The 22004-nt window shown below is 38.1% G+C and overlaps 1 protein-coding gene across 50 annotated transcripts in view; it reads right to left on the bottom strand.

Moving 5' to 3' along the window:
• TRDN (triadin) overlaps window positions 1-22004 on the bottom strand; it is a 950114-nt gene that overhangs the window by 591621 nt on the left and 336489 nt on the right. For all 50 annotated transcript variants that reach the window (XM_053710723.1, XM_053710722.1, XM_053710726.1 and 47 more), the window contains exon 15: window positions 20976-21038. In XM_053710723.1, coding sequence (XP_053566698.1) covers window positions 20976-21038 — 63 coding nt within the window. The remainder of the gene's footprint in view (window positions 1-20975; window positions 21039-22004) is intronic.

Here is a 22004-nt window from a genome sequence, read left to right as displayed (position 1 = left end):
TACCAAGTCAATTATTGTTCCCAGGAAGGGAACCCTTCTGAACGGGGACAGAGAACTTTTTTCTATGTTCACCTTCCACCCGTGAGACCTTAGAAAGGCTAGAACAATGTCCATATGAGCCCTTGCTTTGTGAAGGAATTTGTTTAGGATCTTTAAGTCCAGAATTGGCCTGAAAGTTCCTTCCTTTTTGGGAACTTCAAACAGGTTTGAGTAAAATCCCAGTCCTTGTTCTGCTGTTGGAACTGGGTGTATCACTCCCATTTTTAAAAGGTCTTCTATGCAATGTAAGAATGCCTGTCTCTTTATCTGGTCTAAAGATAAGCGAGACATGTCGAACCTTCCCCTTGGAGGAAGGTCCTTGAATTCTAGAAGATACCCCTGAGAGACAATTTCTAGTGCCCAGGGGTCCGGAACATCTCTTGCCCAGGCCTGAGCAAAGAGAGAAAGTCTGCCCCCTACTAGATCCGGTCCCGGATCGGGGGCTACCCCTTCATGCTCTCTTGGTAGCAGCAGCAGGCTCTTTGGCCTGTTTACCCTTGTTCCAGCCTTGCAATGGTTTCCATGCTGGTTTGGGCTGGGGTGCGTTACCCTCTTGCCTAGTGGCTGTAGAGGTAGAAGCCGGTCCGTTCCTGAAATTGCAAAAGCAACGAAAATTAGACTTATTTTTAGCTTTGAAAGGTCTATCATGTGGAAGGGCATGGCCCTTTCCCCCAGTGATATCTGAAATACACTGCTCAAAAAAATAAAGGGAACACTAAAATAACACATCCTAGATCTGAATGAATAGAATATTCTAATTAAATACTTTGTTCTTTACATAGTTGAATGTGCTGACAACAAAATCACACAAAAATTAAAAAATGGAAATCAAAATTTTCAACCCATGGAGGTCTGGATTTGGAGTCACACTCAAAATTAAAGTGGAAAAACACACTACAGGCAGATCCAACTTTGATGTAATGTCCTTAAAACAAGTCAAAATGAGGCTCAGTAGTGTGTGTGGCCTCCACGTGCCTGTATGACCTCCCTACAACGCCTGTGCATGCTCCTGATGAGGTGGCGGATGGTCTCCTGAGGGATCTCTTCCCAGACCTGGACTAAAGCATCCACCAACTCCTGGACAGTCTGTGGTGCAAAGTGAAGTTGGTGGATGGAGCGAGACATGATGTCCCAGATGTGCTCAATTGGATTCAGGTCTGGGGAACGGGAGGGCCAGTACATAGCATCAATGCCTTCATCTTGCAGGAACTGCTGACACACTCCAGCCACATGAGGTCTAGCATTGTCTTGCATTAGGAGGAACCCAGGGCCAACCGCACCAGCATATGGTCTCACAAGGGGTCTGAGGATCTCATCTTGATACCTAATGGCAGTCAGGCTACCTCTGGCGAGCACATGGAGGGCTGTTTGGCCCCTCAAAGAAATGCCACCCCACACCATTACTGACCCACTGCCAAACTGGCCATGCTGGAGGATGTTGCAGGCAGCAGAACGTTCTCCACGGCGTCTCCAGACTGTCACGTCTGTCAAATGTGCTCAGTGTGCCCCTGCTTTCATCTGTGAAGAGCACAGGGCGCCAGTGGCGAATTTGCCAATCTTGGTGTTTTCTGGCAAATGACAAACGTCCTGCACGGTGTTGGACTGTAAGCACAACCCCCACCTGTTGACGTTGGGTCCTCATACCACCCTCATGGAGTCTGTTTCTGACCGTTTGAGCAGACACATGCACATTTGTGGCCTGCTGGAGGTCATTTTGCAGGGCTCTGGCAGTGCTCCTACTGTTCCTCCTTGCACAAAGGTGGAGGTAGCGGTCCTGCTGCTGGGTTGTTGCCCTCCTACGGCCTCCTCCACGTCTCCTGATGTACTGGCCTGTCTCCTGGTAGCGCCTCCATGCTCTGGACACTACGCTGACAGACACAGCAATCCTTCTTGCCACAGCTCGCACTGATGTGCCATCCTGGATGAGCTGCACTACCTGAGCCACTTGTGTGGGTTGTAGACTCCGTCTCATGCTACCACTAGAGTGCAAGCACCACCAGCATTCAAAAGTGACCATAACATCATCCAGAAAGCATAGGAACTGAGAAGTGGTCTGTGGTCACCACCTGCAGAACCACTCCTTTATTGGGGGTGTCTTGCTAATTGCCTATAATTTCCACCTGTTGTCTATCCCATTTGCACAACAGCATGTGAAATTGATTGTCACTCAGTGTTGCTTCCTAAGTGGACAGTTTGATTTCACAGAAGTGTGATTGACTTGGAGATACATTGTGTTGTTTAAGTGTTCCCTTTATTTTTTTGAGCAGTGTAATTTCTTTCAACTCTGGCCCGAATAGGGTCTTACCCTTGAAAGGAATATTAAGCAATTTTGTTTTGGACGACACATCCGCCGACCACGATTTTAGCCAAAGCGCTCTGCGCGCCACTATTGCGAAACCAGAATTTTTCGCCGCTAATTTAGCTAACTGAAAAGCGGCATCTGTAATGAAAGAATTAGCCAACTTCAGGGCGTGAATTCTATCCATAACTTCATCATAAGAAGTCTCCTTCTGGAGCGAGTTTTCTAATTCCTCAAACCAAAAAGCAGCTGCAGTGGTTACAGGAATAATGCAAGAAATTGGTTGAAGAAGAAAACCTTGTTGAACAAAAATTTTCTTAAGTAAACCTTCTAATTTTTTATCCATAGGATCTTTGAAAGCGCAACTGTCTTCTATTGGTAAAGTCGTGCGCTTAGCTAGCGTTGAAACTGCCCCCTCTACCTTAGGGACCGTCTGCCACCTTCTGGGGTCAACAATGGGGAACATTTTCTTAAATATAGGAGGGGGAACAAAGGGTACCCCTGGCTTCTCCCACTCCTTATTCACTATATCCGCCACCCTCTTAGGTATCGGAAACGCATCAGTGTGTACTGGGACCTCTAAGAATTTATCCATTTTACACAATTTTTCTGGGACCACCAAAGGGTCACAATCATCAAGCGTAGCTAGGACCTCCTTAAGTAGGGTGCGGAGGTGTTCTAGCTTAAATTTAAATGCTATGGAATCAGGCTCTGCCTGCTGAGAAACTTTTCCTGTGTCAGAAATTTCTCCCTCAGATTGATGTGAGAGCACTACAGATAAATTATCCTCTGCGTCTGCTTGCTCATTTTCTGTATTTAAAACTGAGCAATCACGCTTCCTAGGAAAAGCTGGCAGTTTGGATAAAAATGCTGCGAGAGAATTATCCATTACTGCTGCTAACTGTTGCATAGTAATAGCAATTGGTGCGCTAGATGTACTGGGCATCGCTTGCGCGGGCATAGCTGGTGTTGACACAGAAGGAGAGGATAGTGAACTATCCTCACTACCTTCAGCTAAAGAATCATCTTGGGCTATATCTTTAAGCGTGATTGTACGTTCCTTAAGCTGTTTGGACGCTATGGCACACTTCACACATAAATTTAATGGGGGAACCACCTTGGCCTTTGAACATACAGAACATAGGTTATCTGAAGATTCAGACATGTTTGACAGACTTAAACAGAACTTCAATGCAATAAAAATGATTTTTGACAAAAACGTTACTGTCTCTTTAAATAATAAAAGTGCACACTTTATTACTAAAACATCAAAAAACCATCAAATAAATATCCGATTTTAATGAAATTTTCACCACAGTGTCTTAATGCTTTGAAAAGATTGCACACACATTTTCAGACCAATTAACCCCTTAATGCCCAAACCGGAGCTAATAACAGTTATTAACCGGTTAACACACTACAGTACTATGCCACAGCTTCCACTGTGGCCTTTACCTTCCTTAGGGATTATTTTAGTAGGAAATAAGCCTCTCTGGAGTCTTTTCTGATGCCTCTGGACTCCCCATGTGAAGCTGCATGAACTGCCTAGGCAAAACAACTGCGCAATTGAGGAGCGAAAATGAGGCCTCCTCCCTCTTCATTCCAGAGTGGAGGGGCCTTTCTGATTAGATTAGGTGTCCAAATAAGTGCCAGGCGCAAATTAAACCCCAAAAGTGTTTTAAAGTCTGAAAAAACACCTTATTTATAGTGAAAAACATGCTAAAAAGCAATCGATTTTTAAGCCCACAATAGTGTCAACCAGCATAGAGCCCTTAATATAAGCCATCATTTTATACAGAGTCTAAGAAAAATGGCTTACCTATCCCAGAGGGAATTTCTCACAGTCTTCTAGCATTACATGGTCTTGTTAGAAAAATTACTGATCATACCTGAAGCAGATAAGCCTGCAAACTGTTCCCCCCAACTGATGTTCTCTGGTTTCAACAGTCCTGCGTGGGAACAGCAATGGATTTTAGTTACTGGTGCTAAAATCATATTCCTCTTAGCAGAAATCTTCATCACTTTCTGTTGCAGAGTAAATAGTACAAGCCGGCACTATTTTAAAATAACAAACTCTTGATAGAAGAAATAAAAAACTACAACTAACACCACATACTCTTTTCCACCCCCGTGGAGATGCTACTAGTTAGAGCGGCAAAGAGAATGACTGAGGGGGCGGAGCCTGAGGGAGCTATATGGACAACTTTTCTGAGTGCTCTCTTTGCCACTTCCTGTAGGGATTGAGAATATCCCACAAGTAAGGATGAAGCTATGGACCGGATACACCAATGTAGGAGAAAAACATTTTTTTTTCAATCTTGACGAATCTCTTTACATTTAAGGGAACCTTGCATTGTAAGAAACAAACTAGATGAAGTAATTAGCTTCAGATCCAAGAGGTTGAGTAAAAGCTGTGTGCTGCCTCCCCCCATAACTGCAAGGAGATCATAAACACAAATTGACACAATCCTCACCTTCACAACGTGTTTCTATAATTTTTCTCTTTATTTCTTAAATATAGATAACTGGGTGGACACCACCCCTTACATTGTGCACGCCTTCTTGGCCTTCTCTTTTCACTCTCACGAGGTCACTTCACAAAACTTTTTTTTCTATTATTATTTTTTTATTTTTATTTTTTTTCCCTTCACAATCCACACGGTTTTTTAGTATTATTAGTTATATATGGATAAATATTTGCACAGTCACCCTAAAATATCTCCTGTAGCTATGACGGGGAGACAAAAATATTCCTGAAACTCTGGTAGAGACACAATCATCTTTGGTAAATCCTTTACCCATGACGGAACCTCTAGACATACAAACTCTAGTCGCAAGCATATCACTAGCCTTAACCTCCAAATTTTATCTACTGCGAGATGAAATAAAACAGGACATTGTATCCTTGTCCAATGAAATAAAACAATTCGCGCATAGAATATCTGAGGCTGAGTAAAGGATCTCAGACCTTGAGGACTTGACTATGTCCTATAAATCTGATCTTGAATCCACTAATAAAACACTTTTAAAGATGCAGAGTAAAATTGAGGATCTAGAAGATAGGTCAAGAAGGAACAAATTAAGAGTGATAGGGGTCCCAGAGGGAATGAAAATCTAGATAAATTACTGTCAATTACTCTACCCCGATTACTTCAGATTCCTGAATCTCATCCACAGATAATCATTGAAAGGGCTCATAGAACAGGTCCACTCAGCTTAGGTAAAGTGACTACAAGACCAAGGCCAATAATTGCAAAAATACTAAATTTTCATCATAACGTCACTCTCTTCCAAGCTTATTGTAAGCATCAACCTATCTTCCTTGATGGCGCAAAAATTCTTATGTTCCAAGATTATTCAATAGAAACAGCCACTAAAAGAAGGGAACTTGCCCCACATTGCACAAATTTCATCTATTGAAAGTATTAATAGATGGACACACTTATTTTTTTGAGACAGCACATGATGCTGGAAATTTTTTTGCAGAGAGACTTATCCCTCAGTCCCAAAATAGGGCAGAGGGGAAGCAAGGGAGAAGTACGACCACTCTGTTGGTGGTTAATAAAGATGGAAAATTCTGAGTATAAGGATTGGCGAGGAAATGGGGAAGATTTCACTCTAAAAGCTTGGTTTCTATCGGGATATTGTCTTTTAATTGTTTCTTTTTTTTTCCCCTTTCTTCTCTCTCCCTCTTCTCCCCCTTTTTTTTTTATTTTTTTATATATCTCTTTCTTTTTCTTCTTTTTATTTTTTAGACATAAAGAATAAATTTAAATAGATTTCCTGGAATATATTAGACCTCACATATCCTATTAAACGCAAAATAATACTGTCCCACCTAAAGAAAAATAATACGGACATAGCTTTCTTGCAAGAAACACACCTGAAACCTGAAGAAGTGCTGAAGCTTAAAACTTCTTGGATCAAGGAAGTCATATTTTCTTCTACAAAAAAATTAAAATAATGAAAACAATGTATACACTATGCAATGTGTATGCTCCTAACATATTCAGTCCCTTGTTCTGGGAAAATTAACAAAATAAGCTCATGACATGTGCAGAGGGCTACTTGATACTTGGAGGCGATTTTAACATGGCACCAAAATATCCACTTGACAGGTTGAGACAGAACCCCGTCCCCCAGAAAATGAAAAGAGATAACCTAGAATCAAAATTATTTCTCAAACTGACCAAAAACATAAAGATTTGCGATGTATGGAGACTACAAAACACGGACGCTAGAGATTTCACATGTCACTCTCGGGCACACAAGACACTCTCCAGAATAGACCTCTTCTTAATAGATGAGAGACTCTGCAAAACTAAGGTGTTAGCTGGAATCTCACCAATTACCACATCTGACCATGCCCCAATCTCTCTCGAATTTCAGTCTAACTACTTAGAAAGAGGGAAAAGAGGGTTCCAATTTCCACAATATCTAGCTTTGGATAGTAAATTTAAAAATTGGTTGATTACCAAGTTCCGTGAATATGCCGATTATAATCGAGAACATATATCTCGGCCGGCGTTATTTTGGGAAACATCCAAAGCGGTTTTACGGAGGGGAAATAATGTCATATAGTAAATCTAGGTCTAAGAGACTTAAGAAGAGGGAAGGAGAGCTTCTCAGAGCAGCAACTAATGCATATAACCGATACATACACCAGAAAACATCGGAAAGTTGGTCCAGATATATTTCTGCTTTAGCAGAAAGAGATTCCTTTTATTTTTACAAAACATCCCAAAGCGATCTTAGACTTCAGGCCAAGCTATATCATTATGGGAACAAAACAGGGAAACTTCTGGCAAATCCGGTCAGACGCGATAAAGCCTCCCCTATAATAGATCTTATATTATCGGAAGGTAAACAACTCAAAACACCAGCAGAATTGACTGGAGTATTTGAAGACTATTATAGAGCCCTTTACGCTTCCAAGACTTTAAACTACACACAACAAGAAGAATTCTGGAAGAAAAAGTCTTATCCGGTTTTAACTCCTGACCTACTTAACAACCTATATTCTCCTATCACTGAGCAAGAAACCCTTACAACAATTCAAAAACTTGCTTCTAATAAAGCCCCAGGCCCTGATGCCCTTCCGAATGAATTTTATAAGATACTATCAACTGAAATAACAGTACACTTAACCTCTTTATTCAATGACTTATATGTCAAGGGTAATACGCCAACACCCGACTTTGTTGCTTCTAATACAGCACTTATTCTCACATCAGGGAAAGACCCATCGAAAAAAGAATCTTATAGACCTATTGCGCTTTTAAACACAGACTACAAACTATTAACGGCTATTCTTGCAAGGAGGCTTCAATCCCTCCTCCCTACCATTATTCATAAAGACCAAGCTGGGTTTATATCGAAACGCAACTCCTCAGCTAAAATTAGGGAACTATTCCTTACAATAGAATACTTCAAGGTAATGGAGGAGCTGCGCAGCGAGAGGGAAGAGGATACTCCAGACATGGCGATTATTTTCATTGATGCCAAAAAAGCGTTTGATTCGGTACACTATGATCATCTTTCATATACTTTGAAGCAGTTCAGACTAGGTGGTAACTTTCTTCGCCTCTTTAATAATCTCTATAAAAATGCCTCCACGAAAATCATAGTAAATGGAGATCTATCTCAGGATATAAAACTAGAAAGAGGAACTAGGCAGGGGTGCCCTCTTTCCCCACTATTATTCGACATGGCTATTGAACCCCTGGCTATTCAAATTCGGCAGCAGCTGGAAGGCATTAAGGTCAAGAAAAAGGAGATGTGAATTGCACTCTATGCTGATGATGTTTTAGTATACATATCAAACACTCCTAGAAACATTCCTAAGCTTCTTACAATAATAGATCAATTTGGAACCTTCTCCGGATACAAGGTTAACACTGCAAAATCAGAGTTACTTTGGATCAAACAGACAAAGGACTCATTTACAGGCATTCCTTTCAGCATAGTACAAGACTCAGTTAAATACTTAGGATTTTGGATATCCTATAACCCTGATTACTGGTATAATTTGAATATACTCCCAGTGTAAAAGAAGCCTTTAAAAACTGGCAGAAGCTTCCTCTTTCTCTGTCAGGACGTATAGCTTTATACAAGATGACCCTTCTTCCGAAAATATTGTACATCCTACAGAATACTCCACTGATTCTTAAAATGAAAGATATTCTCTCATTTAATGTAGCCCTACGCTCATTCATCTGGCAGAATAAAAAACCAAGAATTTCACTAGCTAAATTAGCTCTACCTTTGAAACTAGGAGGACTATATCTCCCTGATCTACGTGTATATAATCAGGTATTTCTAGCCCGTATTGTATTAGATTGGCTAACTAGCAGTAACTACATTAAAGATATTGAACTGGAATGTAATGTAACATACCCAATCGCGTTGAGGGCCTTAATACTCTGCAACAATAAAGTCTATCCTCCTGAATTAAAAAAATAAGATCAATTCTTAACCCAATCCAAATGTGGAAGAAGGACTGTAATTCATTAGTCATAGAATTCAGGGTTACCAGATATAACCCATTACTAAATAATCCTCAGTTTCAAGCCGGGATGCAATCGACTCTTTTTGCGCAGTGGGAGACTCAAGGTCTCTGCCAGGTCCACCAATTAATAGACTTAGAAAATAGATGCATTAGGACCTTTAATTCTTTAAAAGAAGAATTTCATATACCTAATAAAAACTTTTTTGCTTACATACAAGCAAGACACTACGCTTCTAAGTTAATAACTGATTATGGATGGGACTGGTCTCTCGGAGTCATTGAAAATTGGCTTCTTTTAGTTAAGAATGGATTTACATCAATTTCTTATATATACCAGAACCTGGTTTCAACTAAAGGTCCAGAGACAATGGAAGAAATCAGACATAAGTGGTCCAATATGTTAAGACAAGACTCTATGGACCTCACTCTACTTACTACATCAGTACAAGTGGTTCACCGGGTAACTCTTTATACATCTTGGAGGGAGTCGCACGTCAAACTTTTGCACATGTCTTACTTTATGCCGAAAAAAGGTTCCCAGTGTCAGAATGTCAGATTTAATAAGTGCCCAAAATGCTCTCTGCCCTCGGCTAGCCTACTGCACATGCTATAGGAGTGTCCAAAAATAAGAAATTTTTGGCTGAAGATACAGTACTGGCTAGTTAACATGCTGGGTGCTCCCTCCCTGTCTCTTTCACCATTGAAGGTAGTTCTACTTGTTCAGGACGAGGGCCTATCCTCCAACAACGCTAAAATCATTAATTTAGTCATTTTGACTGATATTTGATTTTAAAGAAATGGAAAACCAAAGCAGCCCCGAGTATAAAAGAAATTAAAAATTGTCTAAAGAAACAATGTATTATCGAACAGGTGGAAACTGACTTGCAAAATGATGAAGATGTGAAGAGGTTTTTTATAAAATGGTCTATGTTTATAAAAACTCTTCCAGATAGTGAAATTGAATACCTAACATATCCGTTCAGAAATACGGAATTCATTTTATTAGGAATATGGTAATTCGATACAACTCTTATGTCCTACTCTCTTTTTTTTTTTTTTTTTTTTTTTCTCTTTCCCCTTTCTTCCCTGATTTCCTTTTTTTTTTTTTTTTTTTTTCCTCTTTTTTTCTGGGTATTATATAAAATGATGGCTGTACAAGATAAGGGAGCCATCAGGTTAATTAATATAAAGCTTTGTTTGAACAAAATGTTAAATTGTTGATTTCATATTAAAATTTGGGTACAGAGTTATGATTGATAAAAATGATTATGTAGAAAATCCACAAATATGTAAATATAAAGAAAATGCTCCCTTATTTTTCTTTTTCTGTACCCTAAATTGAAATACCAATAAAAAAAAGATAAAAAAAATTGCCTGCTCTATCTGAATCACAAAAGCAAAAATTTAGGTATAATGCCCCTTTAATCTAAAAGCATGGAATGTCAACATCTGATTGGTTGCTTTCAGCTGATGTACCTTAGTGTTTAATAAACACTTTCGAATATAAAATGGATTTTTATTTTTTTCACTTTATGTTGCAAGCTTAGTTATAATTCAAATGCCCATATATTCACTGGGAGAATCCCCCACATAGAGAAATGATCATTCAAGAGGAAATATAATTCACAAGGTGAAGGGCAAATAATAATTTATAAAAAATAGTGAAGCAAAGATTTCTTTATATATATATATATATATATATATATATATACAGTATATATATATATATATTACTGATTTTATACTTCTAAATAAACATGCTAATTAGACTCTGTTTCTATCCTTGAGGGCACGTATAAAGGACTGCCCTCTATTATACCATCTAACATCACCTGCAGATGTGTGAGGTACAAGTTTAGTGCCAGGAGAAAGTGTACACAGCGTAAGAGTTGTGTTGCAGTCCAGCATGTGGCTATGTGGTTGTGGTCACTGCTTCATTTATATTCCACAAGGTTTACAGGTTCAGAAATTAACCAAACTATTTTATATAAATTAGTTAAAAAATTCAATTTTCACTTGCCAGTGTTGTGGTCAATTCATTGTATACACCAACATATTGTTATGGATTCCTTTTACCTCAATCTGTAGTGGAGCAGGGCCCAGAGTCTAACTCACTGATACTCTCAGTAAGGTGCTTTTGATCAGTTCCAAAATGGTGTCAAGTAGATAATGGTATTAGTATATAGCAGTTATTTCCCAAAAATCATAATTTATTTATTTAGGTTACAAGGTTACAGCAAACTCCCCATCTGACTTATTTAGACCTAGTAAATGTGCATTTCCAAAAAAATGTTTCCAGGGGCAAGTGATGGTAAACTTTCCAATTTTCATAATTAGAACCGGAATGGAAACAATAATCAGATGGAGTTTAATTAATCAGTGGCAATAAAGATGTGCTGTAACTTACTTTTCTTTTGAATCTAGCTGTGCCCTTCTAATTCCCTGCACTCCGGCCACCCACTTCAAAAATAATAAAAAAAAATTGATTGGTTGAATGATTTTAACTGTTCTTCAAACAGTGCTCTAAATACAAAAAAAAAAAAAAAAAAAAATGACAACAGGAAGTTGGATTTAGGACCTTGAACAGTTGAATAATGTTAAATAATTAGTTAAGGGCTCTCTTCACAGGGAGATAAATTGTACTTTATTTAAAAATTACAATGGACAGTATAGGGAAATGGGGGCATGCTGCTAGAAGCCTGTATCTCAGGCATCTAAGCAGCTACAGACCCCAAGACCCACCATTGGAAAGGTAATCGCCTAATGTTTCCAACTATATAAGTATTTAGGGATCTGAGGGGAAAAAAAGTTAAAAATATATATATTTAAATTTTGTTTAAAAAAAAACCCTCAAATCCAGCTTAGCACCCAGGTGGGAAATTTCTTAGCACTCAAAAGGTTTAAATATTTTATTAACAATGCATTATGAAGGGCAAACCCCAGTGAGAATCTCCTGCAAGAAAAGCTGAATTTGCCCTGAAAATGCATAGTTAATGCAGCATACAGTTCACCTGCAATTCTCCTATTTTATCAGAATTGTACACATCATTAAAGGGACAGTAAAGTCTAAATTAAACTTTCATGATTCAGATAGGGCATGCAATTTTAAACAACTTTCCAATTTACTTTTATCATCAAATTTGCTTTGTTCTCTTGGTATTCTTAGATTAAAGCTAAACCGAAATAGGCTCATATGCTAATTTCTAATCCTTTGAAGGCCCCCTCTTATCTGAATGCATTTGACAGTTTTTCAAAGCTAGATGGCGTTAGTTCATGGGTCCCATATAGATAACATTGTGCTCATGCACATGAATTTATTTAATTAGGGATTATCTATCTTTTTAAACAATAACATTTTTGCTTACAGTCCCTTTAACTATGCAATGTCCAGGGCTAACACAGCTCTTCTTACAGAAGATAATCACTGGGTTTGGTCCTTTATAATGCATAGTTAAAGGGACATGAAACCCAAAAATTTTCTTTCATGATTGAGATAGCGAATACATTTTTAAACAACTTTCTAATTTACTTCTATTATCTAATCTGTTTCATTCTCTTGGTATAATTTGTTGATGGAGCAGCATTGCACTAATGGTTTCTAACTGAACACATGGGTGAGCCAATCACAATCGATATATATATATATATATGCAGCCACCAATCAACAGCTAGAACCTAGGTTATTTGCTGCTTCTTAACTTGCCTAGATAAACCTTTTAGCAAAGGATAACAAGAGAAGGAAGCAAATTAAATAATAGAAGTAAATTGGAAAGTTGTTAAAAATTGTATTCTCTATCTGAATTATGAAAGAAAAAATTTGGGTTTCATGTCCCTTTAATGGCTGAAATTTAAATGTTTCAATTCACCTGCCATTCACCTCTTAATGAATAGACCCCAAAGGGGCTGATTTATCAACCTCTATATGGAGCTTGATGCCCCTGTTTCCGCGGGAGCCTTCAGGCTCGCTGGAAACAGACGAGAGAAAAAGAGACCATGGGGGAGAGGCCTGCCTCAAATAAGCACTTGTGGGCCATGCATTGATCTTAACCACTTTCATCCAGTAGGTGGTGCAGCATGTTGTGTAATGGAGGGCAGCAGCCAGCAGACCTGCTTGTGCCTCTCCATTGCATAACATGTAGCTGTGGGGGGGGGGGGATGCGGGGGGGGGGGGGGGGGGGGAATTGCAATTCATTTTTTTTAAAGCCAATAAAAAATATATATTTTTACCCATATGAGAGGTGAAGCCCTGCCCCACCTGCCTCTAGTGACTGCACATAACTGCCATTGTATCATGTCCGCTTGCACTATGATAAATCTACCCCTAAGTATTGATTATGTATTCAGATAAAAATAGATAGAAAACCTAAAAATCTAAAAATTTTAAGACTTCATACTTTGAAAATTAAGATTTTGAATTTATAGAGGAATGAAATAAGACTGTAGATAAAAAAGTGAAGGTGCACTTAAATGAAAGCAAACTTTGTTTTAAACTTAAAGAGATATTGTACACTAGAATTTTCTTTGCATAAATGTTTTTAGATGATCCATTCATGAACCCCATACAGGTTTTTTTTTTTTGTAACAATGTATAGTTTTGCTTATTTTTTTAAATAATATTGCGCTGGTTTTCAGACTCCTAACTAAGCCCCAAAGTTTAAGAAGTAGCGTGTTGTCTACCTACTCCAGCTTGCTCCTGTTTGTGTAAATGGTCTTTTCATATACAGGGGAGGGGGAGTGTCTCCTTTTTTGCTTTCCAACCTATTTTAGTGGGTGACCCAGCCTAACCTTTTCAACAGTGCTAAACTGGGAGCTTCTAAGTAAGTTTTTAAAATGTTTTATACTGGATTTTTGGATAAGTATATGTGCATAGTATTCTTTATAGCATTACATGCAGTTAAATTGGTGCATACTGTCCCTTTAATGCTCTTTGTCTGGGGTACTGCTGTCCCTAGGAACATATTAAATATGATTACAAATAATTATAAACATAGGAACCCTCAAGGGTAGCATAATAGGGAAGTGATCATTTTCAGATATAATATTATCACAGATAACTCCATTACCAAAGCTACTAGAATCTAAAAAATGTCAATTAATAATATCCAAACAGATCAGGGCAATCCCAAGAATAGTCAGTTTCCCCAAACTCTCTTCTTGAGTATAATTTGCAATCAAATGAGCAGACTATGACAAGGTTTTGGTGAGCAAAAACATAAATAATGAAATACAGACAGTAGAAAACATTTCATCCTGTTTGTTAAATATTTTAGATTTTAAAAAATAATATATTTTAGCAAAGTAGTTGCAGGATAGTGGGTACAAATAACATTATTAAATTGGCAGAACCTTGTAATAAGCAACAGATGACCAATTGCTTTATGTAACATGTCTTAGTGGGTTTGCTTGATGTGGTATTACAAATTATATCTTTTTATGTTATATACTAGTCCCACTCTTTTGCTCTCTTTATCCCCCCTCTTTTGCTCTCTCTCTCCCCATTTCTTTTGCTCTCTCCCCCCTTTCTTTTGCTCTCTCCTCCCTCTTTTTTGCTGTCTCTCTCCCCCCCTCTCTTTTGCTGTCTCTCTCCCCCCTCTTATTTGCTCTCTCTCCCCCTCTATTTTGCTCTCTCTATCCCCCTTCTTCTGCTCTCTCTCTACCCCTTTCTTTTGCTCTCTCCCCCTCTCTTTTGCTGTCTCTCTCCCTCTCTTTTGCTCTCTTTATCCCCCCTCTTTTGCTCTCTCCCCCTCTCTTTTGCTGTCTCTCCCCCAACTCTCTTTTGCTCTCTCTATTCCCCTTCTTTTGCTCTCTCTACCCCTTTCTTTTGCTCTCCCTACCCCTCTCTTTTGCTGTCTCTCTCCCTCTCTTTTGCTCTCTCTATCCCCCCTCGTTTGCTCTTTCTCTCCCCTCTCTTTTGCTCTTTTTCTCCCCTCTTTCTTATGCTCTCTCTCCCCCCCCCTCTCTTTTGCTCTCTCTCCCCTCTATTTTACTCTCTCTCCCCCTCTCTTTTGTGCTCTCTCTCTCTCCCCTCTCTTTTGCACTCTACCCCCTCTCTTTTGCCTTCTCTCCCCTCTCTTTTGCTCTCTCTCCCCCTCTCTTTTCCCCCCTCTCTTTCCCCCCCCCTCTCTTTTGTGCTCTATCTCTCTCCCCTCTTTTGCGCTCTCCCCCTCTCTTTTGTTCTCTCTCTCCCCTTTCTCCCCCTCTCTTTTGCTGTCTCTCTTCCTCTCTTTTGCTCTCTCTATCTCCCCTCTTTTGCTCTCTCTCTCTCTCCCTTTTCTTTTGCTCTCCCTACCCCTCTCTTTTGCTGTCTCTCTCCCTCTCTTTTGCTCTCTCTATCCCCCCTATTTTGCTCTATCTATCTCCCCTCTTTTGCTCTCTCTCTACCCCCCTTTTGCTCTCTCTATCCCCCTCTTTTGCTCTCTCTCTCTCTATCCCCCTCTTTTGAGCTCTCTCTCCAAACCACCCAGCCCCGCCCAGCACGCCTATGTCACACCCAGTCCCGCCTGCATCATGCCCGGTGTTCTGTCGAGAACTCCAATTCCTCGAAAACTGCAATCTGACGTCACTTCCGGTAAGTCTTTTATGTTAATATCTGTTTTGCCTCTGTCTGGGGGGTGCACCGCCGATCCTACACTGCAAGTAAACCTTGGGGAATGAAGTTTAGGAGGGGGGCTGTGAGTCCTGTCACTCACTGGATATGGACTAATCAGATGTATGGATTCACCGGAAGTGATGTCAGATTGGAGTTTTCGATGTATTGGAGTTCTCTATAGAACACCGGTCCGCCCCGGGCCTCCAGATGCCAGGTCAGTCTGTTGAAGGCCAGGTGCGTTTGTCCTCGCGCAGTCTCTACTGCGCATGACAGCTTCGGACAAACACACTTGGCCTTTTATATTAAAGGATTGTAATTGTCAATTATTTATATTGTTTGAGCACCCATATACAAATGCATAATATGAACACAATTATATTTAGTAACTATTTCTTTAAACCTATTTATATTTGTTGAAACTCTAATATTTATATTAAATTCTGGAAATATAATAGAGCATATATTGGGCTAGATTACAAGTGGAGCACAATTGATAGCACAACTGTATTATCTTGTGCTTGGTCTTGTGCTAAGAATAACACACAATCTAGTATTACAAGTTGCTGGTTAAAACTTTTAACCAGAGCATCTTTATGTTGCTGAAACTTTTTTAGAGCACCTTGTACTTTCATTGAATAGTGAAGGAGTGTTATCAGCGTGCTTATTAAAGGGCCATTATACACTCATTTTTTCTTTGCATAAATGTTTTGTAGATGATCTATTTATAAAGCCCATAAAGTTTGCTTTTTTTTAAAAATGTATAATTTTGCTTATTTTTAAAGAACATTGCTCTGATTTTCAGACTCCTAACCAAGCTCCAAAGTTTTATTTGAATACCGTCAGCTACCTACTCCAGCTTGCTCCTGTTTGTGTAAAGGGTCTTTTCATATGCAAAAGAAGGGGGAGGGGGGAGTGTCTTATTTCCCACTTGCAGTGGACTTTCCAACTACCTTTTCAACAGAGCTAAACTGAAAGCTTCTAAGTACGTTTTTAAACCATTTTATACTGGATTTTTATATCAGTATCTGTGCATCTTATTATTTATAGTAGTGTCTATTACATGCAGTTATATGAAAATGAGTGTATACTGTCCCTTTAAGCTTGTTTTACAACTGGTGAGATTAAGTGTTGCACATGAGCGCAATGCAAAATAGTGCTGTAAAATGTAGCGTTTTTTTTAAAAGACCTGAAGTAAACCATTATTATATAGTACAGATCTACATGAAGAACTCCACTGCACAAAATTGGTTTAGCACTCCCTTGGCGTAGTGTTCAATAGATATCACACATTATTTTTACTGTGCAGCTCTATGGAAGTCAATTATGTGACAGACTATCACTTGATCAATAAGAAATAACGTTGGACTTGTATAATGAGTGCAAAAATAGAAGTTCTCTTGATTGTGTTCGAGCAATGTTAATGCACTAATATTTTTGCACTTCCCTATGGGCTCCATTTAAGAAGCTGCAAATGCATCTTTGGAGCATCTTCAGCTACAGGGTCACATGAGTGAACCAGCAGCCAATCATTAAGAAGCTGCAGTCATTGCACAAGCAACCGTTTGTGCACTTATAAATGTGTATTGCTGTCTGCTAGCCACGATTCCTAGTGGAAAGAGGTGGAGATGTCCGCGGCTGTGCGTCTGGCCATTGTTAAATTGACAGCTATGCCTTTATCTGCACATGCATAGTTTAAATTCCTACCATATTTTCACTCTCAATTATATAATCCCTTGCTACCATTAATTATTTTATTTTAATGCAAATAAAGAATCTATTTTAAAAGGGGAAACATATTTGGGAACTGGATGTTCCCTGTGTTCAGGGCTGCCCTTTATCTATTCAAAGTATTCTTGAATTTACATTATGGGGCCTATCTATCAAGCTCCAAATGGAGCTTGATGCCCTGTGTTTCTGGCGAGTCTTCAGACTCGCCAGAAACAGCAGTTATGAAGCAGCGGTCACAAAGACCGCTGCTCCATAACCTGTCCGCCTGCTCTGAGCAGGCGGACAGATATCGCCGGAAATCAACCCGATCGAGTACGATCGGGTTGATTGACACCCCCCTGCTGGCGGCCCATTGGCCGCAAATCTGCAGGGGGCGGAGTTGCACCAGCAGCTCTTGTATTCAGCGAGGTCTGGCGGACCTGATCCGCACTGTCGGATCAGGTCCGCCAGACTTTCTTAAATAGGGGCCTATGTAACAATATCTGACAATTGAGATGGTTCTTGTTTTCTCAGAGGCACAAATTTAAAAAAACAAAAATATGATGTTACGTCTGTTACTTATTTTTTTTCAAGGTATATTGGCTACCTTAAGCCCAAGATTATTGTTGAGGTTGGATGGATGTTAACGCACTCTCAAAATAGATATTATTTCATCACAGTTTTGGCATGTACAAACGAAAACTTTTTTTTTGTACTTTGAAATTAAAAAGATTTTATTTAATTAGATGACAACATCAAAATGCATTACTGAGAAGCATTACATCTTGGCAAATACAAAGCAGAGTTAAAATAATGTTCTGATTTACACAGTGAATTTCATTCAGACACTGAAATAAAGATAACAAACCGGCATTCTCATAATGTAACATCTTAAATGACAATCCTTGTCTTACAGACATATGCAAATACTGTAACTAACTATAACACTGCTAAACACAAAAACATTTACACAAGGTAGCAACAGATAATGATTCAGTACTTGTTACTAAGACATACATTAACTGATGTAGAAAGTATGACTGCTGTGTTCTCTCAGATTGACACAGTCTAAAGATATCAAGACATAATTGGTAGATCCAATTCCCCTTGTAAGACTGACTAGTAAAAACAAAACTCTTCATAGACTTATATAGAGATGTTTGTTACTTGTTACTACCAGATGTTAAAGGACATTTCGGTCAAAATTTAAATGCATATACAGTAGATGAATTACATATTTGAATAGAAACATATTTGCAATATACATGTATTAGCAAAAAAAGCTTTTAGTAAAAGCTATCCCAGTTTTAGTGTTAACATTTTTCTCTGCACGTGCACGTGAAGCATAGCTAGGTATTCAAAGTGTACTAGCTTTTTAAATATACACAAACGCAGCCGCTGCAAATCCGGAAGTCCTGACGCAATGGAACAAGCGGAGGAACACAGCAAGTGGGTAGCAGGGGTGCTTGCTGAAAAAAACGGCCAGTGAAGCTGTGTGTAGATATGAGAAATAGAAAAACAGCAGCACATAAAGAGGAGTCTGAGGGCCAAATATAAAAATAAAATACAACTTTTATTTCAACATAAGATTAAAAACTGGTACAAGACTAGCAAACTCCCTGACTAGTTTCGTGCTCCATTGAGCACTTAATCATAGGGTAATTAAGTGCTCAATGGAGCACGAAACTAGTCAGGGAGTTTGCTAGCCTTGTACCAGTTTTTAATCTTATGTTGAAATAAAAGTTGTATTTTATTTTTATATTTGGCCCTCAGACTCCTCTTTATGTGCTGCTGTTTTTCTATTTCTCATAGCTTTTTAAATACTACAGCTGCTCAAAGCACAAGTGGGGATTGTATCATATCAGCAATTAACAAATTGAGTCATTACCAGATGGTACAAACACCTTAGACTCCCTGTGCAAGTGTTTAAAATGCTGGTGCACGGTGCATACTTAAATACACGCTTTAAACAGCTATAGCTTTTATTATAAGCATTTTTGTGTATATTTGAAAAATGCTTCTATTGAAAAGTGAAATGCACCCATGTGGATTCCAATTTTGGCTGGAATGTCCCTTTAAGTTTTCAAATAGAACATGATCTAACCCAAAATTATAGTTGACTGTGCTTTGTTTAACATATATAGATTCTCAAAGAACACTGTGATTAAAAACAAAGATAGATCTATAACTGACAATATTTGTACAGACCAGTTCTATTTTCTAAGACAAAGATTGAGGTGTACAGCCTTTTAGGTGATACATATTACCATTTTTAACAATGCATTAGAGCAGGGATGGCCAATATGTGTCCCACCCTCTACACTAAATTTTTTTGCTACCCCAGTTCTGCATATATATCTTGCTATTATTCAGTTAATTTAATTATATCTATTACCTACAGTTGCCAAGCACATTGTTTAACAAGAAGTGCAACAAAAATGGTTTAATGTCTCAGGAATTATTTATGTAGTTATTGATTTATGTGTTGATTTATTTATTTATTATACAATGTATAGAACAGTTTATATTGAGGATAATGTGTTATTATTAAACATGTGATATGTTGTAAATATGTGGTATTTCATTTTTCATGATTCAGATAGAGCATGCAATTTTAAGCAACTTTCTAATTTACATTATCAATTTATCTTTGTACTCGTATCTTTCTTTGAAATGCAGGAATGTTAAGCTTAGGAGCCAGCCCATTTTTGGTTCAGTACCCTGGGTAGTGCTTGCTGATTGGTTGCTACATTTAACCACCAATCGGCAAGAACTACCCAGGTGCTGAACCAAAAATGGGCCGTCTCCTAAACTTAACATTCCTGCTTTTCAAATAAAGATACAACAAATACAAAGAAAAATTCATAATAGGAGTAAATTAGAAAGGTGCTTAAAATTAAATGCTCTATCCGAATCATTAAAGAATAAAAATTGGGTTTACTATCCCTTTAAGCCTCAAGTAATGACATGCAGTACTTTGATTTTCTTTACTCTGTATTACAGTATTATGTAGTTCCACTAAATATAGTCACCAACTATATGCAACTTTCTTTAAAATTCCCACTAATACTAATATGGGAATATGTATTACATCAAGGATAATTTACATACATATATAACAGTAACAGCAGAGATCTGCTCTGAAAATGTACAAATCTATACATTTCTATTTTGTATTATTTTCAATATACAGTATATTTCATTTGCTATGGTTCAACAAAATATGACATTTTATTTCATTATAATGGTTAGCTAGACAGTTTACTGAATCTTTATACTTCAGCTGTTGGAAAAGAAAACGGTATGATGGTTTGTGCATGATGTAACTAAATAGCAAACCTTGGGTATATCTTAGCTGCCAAAATAAGGGTTACAGAAGTATTATGTAATATGTTGTAGCATTCTCACTTGGACCCAAGGGTTTAAGTAAAATTACTACATTTACATGTAACTGCTTGTATTATTAGAGTCTTCTTAGTTATGTTTTTGTCACTGTACGCACAATTAGTCCATTCTGTGCTGTAATTATTTGACAATTCTACGTTGTTCCTTTAACATTCATTTGTATTTAAAAAAAAAATAAAAAAATCATACAAGTAGGAAGATCAAATTTTTAAATAAAGTATTCATTACCTCAGCCAGAGTGCACTAATTTATAAAATTATTTTAAGACACATATTCATTACAGAGAAAGGCTTCAGCAGGGAAGTGGTGATAATTATAAACAGACCCACTTACTTAAAAGCAGAAATGGACACTATACATATGTATTATAACTGAGAATGGGGTATAAGAGATTCAATATAACTAATGAGCAACATCCTATTTCAGACCTGCTTTCTTTGGAGCAAGAGCATCCTTCTTTTTCTCTGACGGCTTTTTCTTTAGTTCTTCTGCTGCAAAGAGTCAAGGGAAAGTATAAAAAAACATTATCAATATGATGCGTTTATGTGGAATATAAAGTGCTGTGTGTCTATGGTTGAAGAAAAACGATTATCCTTTTCCCCTACTACTGGTACTTAAAATGCTCTATAAGGCTATAATGAATCTATATAAGCAAATTCCTTCTATAACATGAAAAATAGCTGACACTTTAGTATTATGTTTATCAATAGTGCTAATAGTTTATTTTTGTCAATAAAAAATTAATGCAAAGTGAGTGAGCAGAACTAAATCAAATCAATATTTGGTGTGACCACACTTTGCCTTCAACACATCATCAATTCTTTTAGGTACACTTGTACACACTCTGCAGTTAGGTTGTTTTAAATATCTTGAATAACTAACCATAGTTACTTCTGTATATTCATGTCTTCAAGGTCTCCTCATTCTTCTTTTTGCTGAAGATAGTTCTTAAAAGACATGTGCGTTTTGTTTCATTCCGAATCGAAATTGGGATGAATTCCCCAAATTCGGAGATTCGAATCAATTTGAATTTCCGAATTACCCTAGCAACGAAACTAAACTAATCTGAATGTATTGGTAATGAATAAATCCTGAATTAGTGCAGATTTGTTTGTTACATTCGAATGGCCATGGACTAATCGCAATTGAGTATAAAAATTAAATTTAGTGAGATTTATTAAGATAGAACAGTGAAATAATTATGTTTGTGTAACTTGGAACCATCTGAATCAACAAGAGGGATGTGGGTCTGATCCTGCAGTCATGGTGCATATTGGTACTAATGAAGGAATCGGTGGGAGATGGAGAGTCCTAAAAAATGACTTCAGGGAGTTAGGTAGCAAGCTTAAAGCAAGGACCTCCAAAGTAATATTTTCTGAGATATTACCAGTGCCGTGTGCTAATTCAGTAAGGCAGAAGGAGTTAAGGTCTGTTAATTCATGGCTAAAGACATGGTG

Source organism: Bombina bombina, chromosome 4 (assembly GCF_027579735.1).
Source record: "Bombina bombina isolate aBomBom1 chromosome 4, aBomBom1.pri, whole genome shotgun sequence".
Classification (NCBI taxonomy): Eukaryota; Metazoa; Chordata; class Amphibia; order Anura; family Bombinatoridae; genus Bombina; species Bombina bombina.
The sequence above is the reverse complement of the archived record's forward strand: the minus strand, read 5'-3'. Positions and strand labels throughout refer to the sequence as shown.